The sequence below is a fragment of the Centropristis striata genome, chromosome 20 (assembly GCF_030273125.1).
Source record: "Centropristis striata isolate RG_2023a ecotype Rhode Island chromosome 20, C.striata_1.0, whole genome shotgun sequence".
Taxonomy (NCBI): Eukaryota; Metazoa; Chordata; class Actinopteri; order Perciformes; family Serranidae; genus Centropristis; species Centropristis striata.
Window position 1 is genome coordinate 12,469,138 of NC_081536.1, and position 12,132 is coordinate 12,481,269.

Sequence of the window (12,132 nt, forward strand, 5' to 3'; positions counted from 1 at the left end):
AACCAAACATACAGTTTATAGGAATAGTTTGGACTTATTAAAGTGGGGTTTGTATGAGGTACTTCACCATAGTCAGTGTTTTACCTACAGTAGATGGGGGTTAGCACCACCACAGTTTGGAGAAGCAGGCAGGAGAACAGGAAGTGAAACTAAGCAATGTACTGCTGTGGACTGGGGCAGCAAAATGCGTTTTTAGCCACCTAAAAAAATTACTCAGTACGCTATATTTAGAATATTTTCAGCGCTTTAACTTGCTGGAACTGTAGTCATCATATCACTCTCAAAGCCACCAGACTACTTCGACAAAAACACAAATTTTAACTTACAAACACAGGAGTTGCAGATCTACCACTGCCTCAATTTGTTTCTGTTACTGTGTGTGTTTGGTGTTTTAAAGGATTAGTTCAGTTGCACTAAGGTCACACAATTACACAAACAAGCTAATTGATCGAGGCAGCGGTAGACCAATAATTCAAGTGCATTGCTGAGGTAAAATTACAGTTTTTGTCAATGGAGTCTGGTGGCTTTGATGAGAGTTTCCCTTGCATAAACTTGAAACAGGGCTCTCTGACGGCAAGGTATTGTGGTGTAAGTACTCTCAGTATAGGGTACATACTGATTAAGTACTTCATACAACCCCATTTCAATAAATCTGAGCAGTCCCTTTAAACTGCACCAGATCCTGCCTGTCAACAACAGGCTAATTCTGCCTGGATTCAGATCATTGACCTCTGTCATTGCACACGTCCACAACACCAACCTACCCACAGACATTCACATCCTCGCTTTCTTCCGTTGTCCTTCATCCTTCTTTATCTTGAACACACGCTGTTTAACTTCCTCTTGTCGAGCCACAGTCTCATCCTCTGGGTGCAGTTTGTGTCGGTTCTGTCTGCTGCCTTGTTGCTATCACTACCAGTCAGGTGTCACAACAGTTTCCCTGACAGGTTCGTGCTTTCACTGTGGTGTCTAGAAAAGCAGCGACAGGAATCTGAACATGCTGTTTACCAGCGCTCTCGTCAGATTTCTTCTCTACTGCTTCACTCTCTCTGTAACAAGTGTGTGTGTAGAGGCACAGTACATTGGAGAAAAATCCTTTCAAGACATGTTTACGTGTCTGCTGTATGGCTTGTGTGAGTCAAATGATTACAATGATTCTATAAGATATTTTTCTATTTTAGAGGCCCCTTCATTATTTTCCATGACAATGCTTTCAAGGCATTTCAGTGGGCATTCAATGCAGTCCACCTCTGCATAGAATAGTACATGTAAAGTGGTCTTGCGAGCTAGGGATCTATAAATACAAGACATGGTGTGTTGTACAACTCTATGGTCCCAGTGACAAAAATAGGACTTAGTTGTTGTGTATATGCCATTTAATGTTATCACGGCTTGCCAGTGCTACTTGCTAGGTAGTCTGTGTGTATGTGTGTACTAAATGTGTCTCTTACTGAATACAGATGAAATGGGATCCAATTTTCCGGACTGAAACTCTCCTGTGTAATTTTCCATGTTTTGTGCTGTATAATACACATTTCCATTCAGCCTATCTTTATTTGTATTATGTAATGATAATGCAGACTTCCTTTAGATGCCTCCGTCCTAATGGGATAGTTTGGATTTATTGAGGTCGAGTTGTATGAGGTACTTACTGTAGTCAGTGTATTTGTGTTCCAATTTGGAGAAGCAGACAGAAGTTGCGTCATTGAAGCATGGATGGGGAAGCAGCAAAATGTTTTAAGCTTCCTAATGAATAAATAAATAAATAAATATTAGTTTAAGTGTGCACTGTATTTAGAATATTTTCACAGCTTTACCTTGCTGCCAGACAGCCCTGTTTAAATGTACACAGGGGAACTGAAGCTGTTATTTATGCTCTGTAAAGACACCAGACTCCATTGACAAAAACATTAATTTTACCACTGAGGACACAGGATGAGCTGGTTTACCGCTTCCTTGATAGTTAAAGTTTTTGTGACTTGTGATTGGATTTACCTAGTCCACACTAACACAAACAAACAATCCAATCAAGGCAGCAGTAGATCAGTATCTATCATGGTCTGGGAGCTAAAATTAAGTCACAATGGGGGGTTGTGACTGCCCACTAGGTCCGACCGCCATCTACTGTAGGAAATACACTGACATGGATAAGTAATATATACAACCCCACTTCAATAAATGAAAACTATCATGTTTAAATATAAGCAATATTGTGCCATAACTACATGATACAAATGAGAGATTTTACAGTCTTTATTAAAAATGCCAAAGTTAGTTGTGAATACTGTGCAGTGTAAAGTCCTTATTAGGGTCATGTTATTGTATCCTTTTGTGTTCTGAACCATGAGGATGTTTGCAGCATCTGCCAGCAGAGGGAGATGCTGTTCTGTCACATCTCCGCTTCTGTCAGTCCATCAACACTGAACAGCAGACTGAGGAAGCATTGTCTTTTCAACAAGAGATCTAAATCTGGGCCTATGTTCCAACAAAAGACTTGAGTCTTTCTTTTATTCCCCCTGTAGCTGTTTAATAATTTATTGTCCATCATAATTACACAGCCAGCTCTCTAGATTGGACCTCAGCTACTCTACCTAGAAAGAGATTCAGCTGATGATAAGGCTCACAGTTAGCAGCACATATTTTTTATGTCACTCTCCTCCAATCTGAACACAAGCTGCAGATGATGTTGTGCATCTCCGCTCTAAGCCTGACGAGGTTTATGCAGTAAGACTGACTGGTGCGGGTCAGATGTGTTTACTTTCTCAATGAAATGCATTCTCATCTGCTCTCCTGGCTTGAATAATTCTACAAACTATATGGCAGCTCGAGTGAAAGCCTCAGCAAATTGAGTTTTAAATGCACTTTGAGACCACAAAAGGTTTTCCGGGCTTCAAATATATTGCTTGTAAACATTAGAGTGGTTATTGATTAAAAGTGAGGCTGCAGATTATACCCTTACATAATCAGAGGCTCAGGACTGCGGTCTAAAGGATTTGAGTCATCAGCCAAGTCAATCATTTTTCATAAGCCTTAACAAAGTTGGCTTGAATTAAACTGCCTGTATAGGTAACTTGTCTTTGTTGCAGATTTGCTCAACAGTGTAAACAGAATGAATGAATCACACTCAATTTTTCTTTCCCTTTTTTTCTTTTTTTGGATTGTTACATTGAGAACGAATTGTACTGTAATGGCACAACCAGTGCTAGTTCACACAATTCCAGCAGCCCTAATAAACACAATTTAATGATCACTTTATTCCTCATGACTGATTATAATGACTGAATTAGTGTTCAATGCCCCTGCCACAAAAAGGGTTTACAAAAGAAGCAGGCCACACCAATGTACGTAAGTGGTGTAGAAATTTCCAAACTCAAGAAATTAAATATTTCATCACACTGACATCTATTGCTAGTATTTGCAATTTAATCTGTATATTTTTTCTAATGAATAAGTTGAGATACAGAGGGTCTACTGGTTGGTCCCTGAATTTCTATCAAGTAGTTATTATATTTGCTGCCAAATATTATTAAAACCCACCAAACTTCTAAATTATAGTTGAGACCCTAAAGTTTCCGTAAGTGCCTAAAATATTGGTTTGAATTTCGTGTAAATGTGTATAAAATAATGCACATAAAGGTTCATTACCAAAAATTAATTGGCTAAGTAATGTTTTTGTGTGTGTGCAAGCCAGGAAATATGAGTCAAATTAATTGTTTTGATAAGATATCCACGAAAAAAATTTTTTCATCATGTTTATTAATTGTCATTCAAATTAATATCAATAAGACAAGGGTTGCTTTATTCATTTAAAATGGCTTTTATCTTTGTTTGCAAATGAACTCTTCATACATTAATAGTGTGCAATGATCTGTTTATAAAATGCAGGTTAAACAAAAAGCTCAACAAACTATCTGATCCTTTTCATTCCCTTGGTAAAGAATTCACAAAATTGCCTGCGTCCTTTATACCAAATACCAATAACTTAGCTAAATTTAAAAACATAATTAAAAAAATATTCACACTGGAACCATGTCTGTTATTGATAACTGTACTGTGCATATTATGCTATTTATTGTATATATTGTGATTTACTGTCTGTACCTCGAATGTAAGTATGTATTATGATTTACTATGATGTTTATTAACAAACCTGTGCAACTGAAAGCACATTCCCACATTTGTGGACAATAAGTATTATTATTGTTTCATTAAATATGAAGCTGAAGTGATTAAAAACATAAAACCAATTGACACAGTGTACATATTATATATGGTCACCCTGTTAAAATAATTGCCTAACTCATTTTTTCAAGTTTTGCAGGAAACACAAAAAACTTCACCAAAAGTGTAACATGTGACATTTATTGATCATTTCATTCAAAAAGGATGTAACAAAGGATGGCTATTGGCATAGTAATAACACTATGTGTAAATGATGTAACTTAAGAGAAATAAATGACTTAGGCATTTTTTTTAACATGCCTTTGTGACTTAAGCAAGATATGGTAACACTTTATTTTGAAGGTGTCTACATAAGAGTCACACAAGCCGGTCAGAAACATGACATGACAAGTATCATGAGCATTAATGTTACTTCAAAGTGTAGTTTTGTTCATGACACATCCCATGTCATGATCATGTCACTCTTATGTAGACACCTTAGAGTAGAGTGTTACCAATATTGGTGTCAACAATAAAACACTGATAAACTAAACGGATAACTAAACAATCTCCCTCTAGCTCTTATTTGCTGGGTTCTGATCTGATGCCTATGAATGTGGCAAATTGTCAAAGAAGTGATGATCTTAAAGGGGTAAAATCACATGATCTGATCAACTGAGGATGTAGGCAAGAGGTCATCTCCTGAGGAGATGATTTAGGCAAAAAAAACAATTTTGACAAAAAAAGACTTAGAGGATTATTTTAACAGTGTGACGATATGTGTTAGTTAGCTTCAATGAAGAGGTAAAACAAGCGTATACAGAATGATGCTGCCGTCGGACTGAGATGTTTTTGACCATCTGTATGGGCAAATATAGGCATATAGCTGTTTGACTCAGCAGGGACCCACCTTGTACCACTCCTGGGGCCATTGGTGCCCGTATGGGTCCCGTACAAGACAAATTGGGGTCCGCGGCTGTCAGGGAGGCAGGCTGTGTCTGTCCCGGTCTGTGTGATGGGATGGGCGGGGGAGCCAAGGGGAGGCGGGGCCTTTGTTTTTTTCGTGTCTCGGCTGGCAGGAACAAAGGGTCCTGTAGTAGTAGTAGATAGGTAGCACCGTCCCCCCCAAACAAATGTTATTTAAAACATTTTGTTGGGGATTGCACATTGACAGGAACCAGGCTAACTAGCCGGAGTGTTTTACTTTCCGTCGCTTGTCGTCTTGTTTGGGATCGCAGGACTAACGCTACAGGAGCTGGAGCTTCCACCATCCAGCAGCTCCGGCTAGCAGCGAGGCTAGCTGCCTAGAAACACCGAGCGGAGGTGTTGAGCAACACCGCGTTTCGGTGGACCTTTCTCTGCAGGTAACTCAAACTTACAGCCACACTACTTTGGCAGCACCCCTGCTTAACAATAAACCACTGAAACTGCTCAGAAACGAGCACTGGGAGTTATAAGTGAATGGCGCTGATAACGGTAGTTTAGCAACTAGCTAGGTTAATAGCTTAGCAATGGCATCCGTCCTTTGCAAACGGTTAATGAATGCGGCCCTGCAGTTCACTTTACGCCTGGTCCCTTGTGTTAAAGTGAATACTGGGTTATTTTTTAAAAAAGTCGACTGTGCATGTCCACAGATTGGGCAGTAAGTTTACACCAGTAAGCAGTCCAAGTATGTTGGCAGTCTCCGCACATTGCTTTGGATGTTTTATTGGCCGAGGGCCAGCCTCTAGATGCTGCTCTATTGTTTGCAAATGAACAGTTTGGGCGGATTGAACTGCACCAAAGTCCCACTCTTTAAAGTACACCTTTCTTAGAGTGGTCATGCATCATGCTCTCTCATCTTAATCAGTTTTCTATTAAAGGTGATTACCGACTGGAGTCATTCATCTCTATTTGTCATGTGTGAAATTGTCATTTTATACATGCTTCTGTAAGACTGGGTTCCGTAATGTGCATTTTGTATCTATGTTTTATGCTGATGACGAGACTTTTTTCCAGGGTGTGTTGCTGTTTGTTGAAGGGGAGAATAAACAATGTCAGCATTTTTACAGAATCTATGCTTTTGACTGTGGAGGCTTTACAAATCGGGGAAAATACGATGCTTATTTGTTGCAGGTGAATTTGCATTTGGCACAATGTGCATCAGATTGAACAAAGACTTATTACATGTGGTTGAATGCTGTGTGCATGTAAAGACTGGTGGTGTTGTAGAGGGGGTGGGTCATTAGGTCAGAGGAAATGCATAGAAAACCATTGTTGGTTGCTCCTGAGCAGGTTCACCCACATAGTAATGGGGAGGAGAAGATGACCTGCCATGACTCTTTCGGGTAAACTGAAGCTAGAGAGTAAAGGGTGAGAGTAAATGAAGGAGGAGTTGTAGTTGTTCGAGGAGCAGAGTTAGGGCTGTGAAGGAGGCTGGACGGATCAGAGTTCACACTGACGTACTTAACCCCAACTCATGCCTTTCTCCCTACATTTGTATTTCTCTTGGCTTTAAACATCACCATTTGTAGAGTAATCAGTGGGGTATTAAAAGTATGTCTGCCACTAACAATTATTTTCGTTATCCACTAATCTGTCAGGTATTTTCTTGATTAATAGCTTAACTCTTTGGTCTCTATCCCAGATTCTCAAAGTTCAAGGTGATTTCTTTAAATATTTTGCTTTGTCACTTGTAACCCCCCTAAATATTCAGTTTATTATGATATAAAACTGAGAAAAGCAGCAAATTTTAGAGGCTGAAAACAGCATTTTCTGCAGTTTTTCATTCCAATGCGTTACCGATGATCAATATAGTTGGCGATTATTTTTCTGTCAATCGACTAATAGACTATGCGACTAATCGTTGCCGCTCTGCACCAAAATTGATGAAAAAAAGCTTAAAATTGCGGATTAGTTGGGTTTTATCCTGCATTAGAGTGGACAGCGCTGAGTGTTTCTCCCCCTGCTGTTTTTTTTTATTTTGGTACAATCACCATTTTCTATGACTAGCTGAAAATGGCAAGCTTTTGTGTATAAATTGTGGCTAAGTCAAAGTAAAAAATAAATATTATGCTGCCTTCAGATGCCTGTTTAGAATATGGGGGCTTACAAACAGTGAAGATATTCTGTATTAGGTCAACATTGCCAATATCTGTTGACCCCATTATGAATGTATTATCACAGCATACATTTAATTCCCCTAGTTATCTTTACATTTATGTCTCTGCAACAAAGTAATGTAACTGTATGGTTGTGATGGGCCACTTTGGTTTAGATTTACAGGGGTTGTTTTTCCTCAACATCCCAGTACGCTGTTGTTATTTTAAAAAATCATTGGTCAGACCTAATTACATGCAGTAGCTCTCTGTGTGAGGTCTCCTTAAGTAAAGATGCAGAATAGATTTTTTCCCAGAGCCCATGAATTGTTTGGGCATGAATGCTTTATCTGGACAGACAAGAGTTAACAACAGCCGGGGTAGTGAGTGGGGGGATGGGTAGAAGAGGAACGAGAGGGGGAGACACACAGCAGAGGCTCACGGTTAGTATCACATGGGGTATGCAGAGAAGCGGGTTCCCTATAATGGTACGGATGGAACAAGAACACAAAGAACATGCCCGACCATCTCCTCTGCTTGTATCCCCCCCATTTTACTGATTGTTTTCTCACGTTCCTGCAGGCTAATAAATATGGCAGTTTTTTTCTCCTTGTGGTGATTTGTTTTCTTGTCCATTTACCAGATTGAAGATGCATTAGATAATGAAAGCAGCAGGAAATTGTTTTGGCAGCGTGCTTTTTTATTTGAGTAAATCTCAACAAAATCATCCAGCATTAGATTACTTAGATGATGCTGTGATTTGAATGAGCTAAATCTAAAGTAATCTAAATCTCCTCTAAATCTCTGCTCTTTTTTCCCCCTCCTCCTCTGCCGTGTGCTTGTGTGCAGGCTGTTCGTCAAAGTCATTCAAGCTGTACTCTCCTAAGGAGCCCCCCAACGGCGGCAGCTTTCCCCCTTTCCACCCAGGCGCTATGCTGGACAGAGATGTGGGGTAGGTCTGGGCTATACTGTCAGGACATAAGAGTTTCTGTCAAATTCAAAATATATCTTAAACCAGGACAGTTTTGCATTAATTATGATGCCTCCTTATTGTGATTTTTGAAGTTGTTGACTGAAGTTAACTGACGATTACAACATGTATTTTTAGATGCTGATATTTTTTTAGCAATAATGATAAATAGATGTTTTATGGCTCATATTTTTGGACCTTCTTCAAATTGCTCTTTTTGATCACTAATCTTTTATCGTTGTAATGGAATATCATCAAATGAGAGTTGACGACACAGAAGCAAATTGATCTTAAATGTGGTCTAGAAAAGCAAGAAATGTAAAAAGAAACAGTCGACTTATTTAAAAGTGATGGGCAGAGTCAGATTGCACATTTACTTGCAGGAAAGCTGTCATTACTTTGTACTTGACTAGTTAAATGTATACTTGTATAAAATGATCTGCCTGGGGAAAACCATCCGTGGTCAGCAACTGTCCTGTCGCACTTTTTGAATCTTCACTGTAATTCTCCCAAAAAATATATTCGGCACAGCTTGACAGTTCTGAGATCAACACTAGAGGTCATAGCATATGTTACAGTATGGTACTAAGAACACGCATGCTTGGTGTTACTTACTTATGTTTGTGCTTTTGTTCCTCCTAGGCCTACACCCATGTACCCCCCATCATACATGGAGCCTGGAATAGGGTGAGTACACTTACATTTGCATAGTGAACCAACAGTAATAGTTTATCCTGACTCATAAGTCATTTATAAAGTCCTATGCTCTGGACCCTATTAATTTTAAAACACATGGGCATTAAATTGGCCTGCAATTAACTGGCGCAGCTCAAACTGCAGAGTGTTGATTCCCCCGTTTCTGTTTCAGGAGACCTACACCGTACGGGAACCAGACAGATTACCGGATATATGAGCTGAACAAAAGGCTACAGAATTGGACAGAGGTGAGACTCACTTCATCATTCATAAAGAGTAATAAGAACTCCACACCAGACTGTTGCTGTACAAAAACACAGCATCAGTGTTTCATTTTCAAGTTGGCTGTGATGACAATCTGTCGTGCTACATTTCGCAGCTCCTGTGAACTACTTACTAGTTGCCATGCTTTCAGATTTTCCCTCCCAGCTGCTGTTTATGTGGCGCTAACCATGTTAGGGATTTTGTGGGAAATTAAGCCTGAGAATGCACTGACTTAATTTACATTCAGGCTCTAATAGGATTATCTGATCAACCTGGCTAAAACGTAATTGGAGTGCCAACTGTTTATGTGCCTGAGCGCGCAACTGAGTAGCTGTTATGAGCCACGCTTTTTATGCGACTGTCAGTCTGCACACTAAACTAAGTTTTATGGCCAACAAACCATCTGATTTCTGAATTGCAGCATGCCTTTAGGTAGTTCAACTTCAGTTTTGTTTATACTTCTTCACTGCAACAACATATTTGCTCTTTAAGGGACCCTGCATTGATGTTGATGACTGTCATGAAGCATGCACATATGTTGTCATGTCATTTGCAAACTTTAACCCAAATTGACCAGATGGTATATAAGAAGAGTTGTAAAAGTGGTACAATTGAGGAAATCATAATTTCTGCTTTTGTTGAGAGCTTTTAGTACATACAATTCTTTATCCATATTATCTTATGTAACTTCATGTTGAACATATAGCAAAATTCTCTTTCCTCTTCCTCTATTCAACTTGAGTGGTGTGTTGAATGTATATGCTGTATTTTATTGTCATTATGTCAAGTAATATGCCTCATCTATCCTTTAAAAAAGTTATAGCTGCACATTTCAAGAAATGAAAATTGAATGTTATGGTTCGTCCTTTGCTTTCAGGACTGTGACAATCTCTGGTGGGATGCCTTCACCACAGAGTTCTTTGAGGATGATGCTATGCTCACCATCACTTTCTGTCTGGAAGATGGACCCAAACGATACAGTAAGACTTAAACATTAGCATTATGTTATTTCTTTTATTTCTATTTTCCACGTTGTTTTTTTATATGTTAAGTCAGCGAACCTGTTTTTATTTTTAGAAATGTACTGTATCAGGGTTTTTCTGCCTTTATATGATTTTAGGATTGTTTTTTTTTAAAGTATTTTTGCCCAGTGCCTTTATACTTGTAAAATAACAGTGGAGAGCAAGCCGACACAAGGCTTGGTACAGCAGTGATGGGAACAAGGTTGTGGTAGTTCATTGATACAATGTTTATGTCCTGCATATGTTGTACATCAGTTTGTCATTGAGTAGCTTCAGAAGTTCCTAACGAGTTGATAATTTCAGTCAGCTGTGTTGGAGCAGGAAGAGATCTAAAACATGCAGGACAAGTGTTACTCCAGGGGAGGTTTGGGAAACGTTGACCTATAGGAATATTGGTCAAAAATGTCATAGTTTTAAATCTAAAATCTTCAAAATTCCCCCAGCTTGACAGCACCAAGTGATTTAAACCTCTAAAACCCAGTGAAAACACTACTCTTTATAATGCATATCTCATCTTTAAAGTCAGTCCTACTTTATTGTCAATTTCAGCATATGTACAAGAAAGACAGAAATATAAATTTTGCTTCTCACAGTCCCACGGTGTGTAAGAAAAGGGAAAGAAAGATAAAAACAGGAAATAAATAAGCAACGATTAAGAACAATGAAACTCAGACAAGAACCACAGGTGACGCTCACCTGAAATAAATATGTATGTATAAGTAAAAATGTGCAAATGCATCCATAGTGCAGAAAATAAGTAAATTGATTGTCCCAGTCTCATAATTAATAAAGTGCCAGTGTCCGTATGTCTTTATCTTGATATTTTATGTCTTTCAAATTTATTTGAGATTTTTTATTATCATTCACAGAGATATGGCTTGTTATGTAGCTGTTAGTAGGATTATGTATATCCTTTTCTGCTTTTTTGTTCCTTTGATCAATTTTTGGATCTTTTTCATCTCTGTGTCAGATTTTGTGCTACTAAACACACTTTCCCTACGTGGCTTATTCAGATTTCATTTTATTTTTATGTATTAATGTGATTTAATGACATCGTTATAATTTTTTGTGTGCAGCCATCGGCAGGACGTTGATTCCAAGATACTTCCGAAGTATTTTTGAAGGTGGCGCCACTGAGTTGTTCTATGTTTTGAAGCACCCAAAGGAGTCCTTTCACAGTAACTTTGTGTCTCTTGACTGTGACCAGTGCACCATGGTGACCCAGAACGGCAAACCCATGTTCACACAGGTACAGTTTTCACACTGCATTCAAAAAATGTACAGCCTTCTCTCCACTTCCTGTTGCTGTGACTTCTAACTCTATTTCTCCTGTGCGGATAAGGTTTGTGTGGAGGGCCGTCTGTACCTAGAGTTCATGTTTGATGACATGATGAGGATCAAGACGTGGCACTTCAGCATCAGACAACACAGAGAGGTCCTACCAAGGAGCATTTTGGCTATGCATGTAAGTACTGGAGTTGAATAACCACTCAGTCGCACTTGACTGCACATATACTGTACATCTACTTAATCTTATCTTTTCAATCCAACCATACAGGATCCCCAAATGCTCGATCAGCTGGCTAAAAATATCACCAGATGTGGGCTGTCCAACTCCACGCTCAACTACCTCCGTGTAAGCAAATCTCCCTATTGTCTTAATATTATTTATTTGACCTGTCATTGAATTTAACTAAACTACACTCAATGTCAAACTCATTCTACCACCAATAAGACACTTCAAAGACACTTTAAAAACTGTTTAATTCCCATTACCCCTCTTCACATGAACATAAATTAGTTCCAGTGGTCTTATTTCAAAAGGAAGTGTGCCACTCTTAAAGCTGTTCGCCTGTTTCTCCTTGTATTTATTTCTTCTAAAACCAGGAGAAAACCATGTCCAACTGAAGTAGAAACACTTGCATGCAACAAATTGCTAACG

The 12,132-nt window shown here is 38.8% G+C and overlaps 1 protein-coding gene across 4 annotated transcripts in view; it reads left to right on the top strand.

Moving 5' to 3' along the window:
• ldb1a (LIM domain binding 1a) overlaps positions 1 to 12,132 on the top strand; it is a 29,473-nt gene that overhangs the window by 12,869 nt on the left and 4,472 nt on the right. For 3 of the 4 annotated variants that reach the window (XM_059358897.1, XM_059358899.1, XM_059358900.1), the window contains exons 5-11: positions 8,088 to 8,190; positions 8,851 to 8,895; positions 9,077 to 9,152; positions 10,046 to 10,148; positions 11,267 to 11,439; positions 11,533 to 11,655; positions 11,749 to 11,826. In XM_059358897.1, the coding sequence (XP_059214880.1) occupies positions 8,088 to 8,190; positions 8,851 to 8,895; positions 9,077 to 9,152; positions 10,046 to 10,148; positions 11,267 to 11,439; positions 11,533 to 11,655; positions 11,749 to 11,826 (701 nt within the window). Of the gene's footprint in view, positions 1 to 5,212; positions 5,526 to 8,087; positions 8,191 to 8,850; positions 8,896 to 9,076; positions 9,153 to 10,045; positions 10,149 to 11,266; positions 11,440 to 11,532; positions 11,656 to 11,748; positions 11,827 to 12,132 lie in introns of those variants that run through there. The other variant, XM_059358898.1, reaches the window with a different exon arrangement.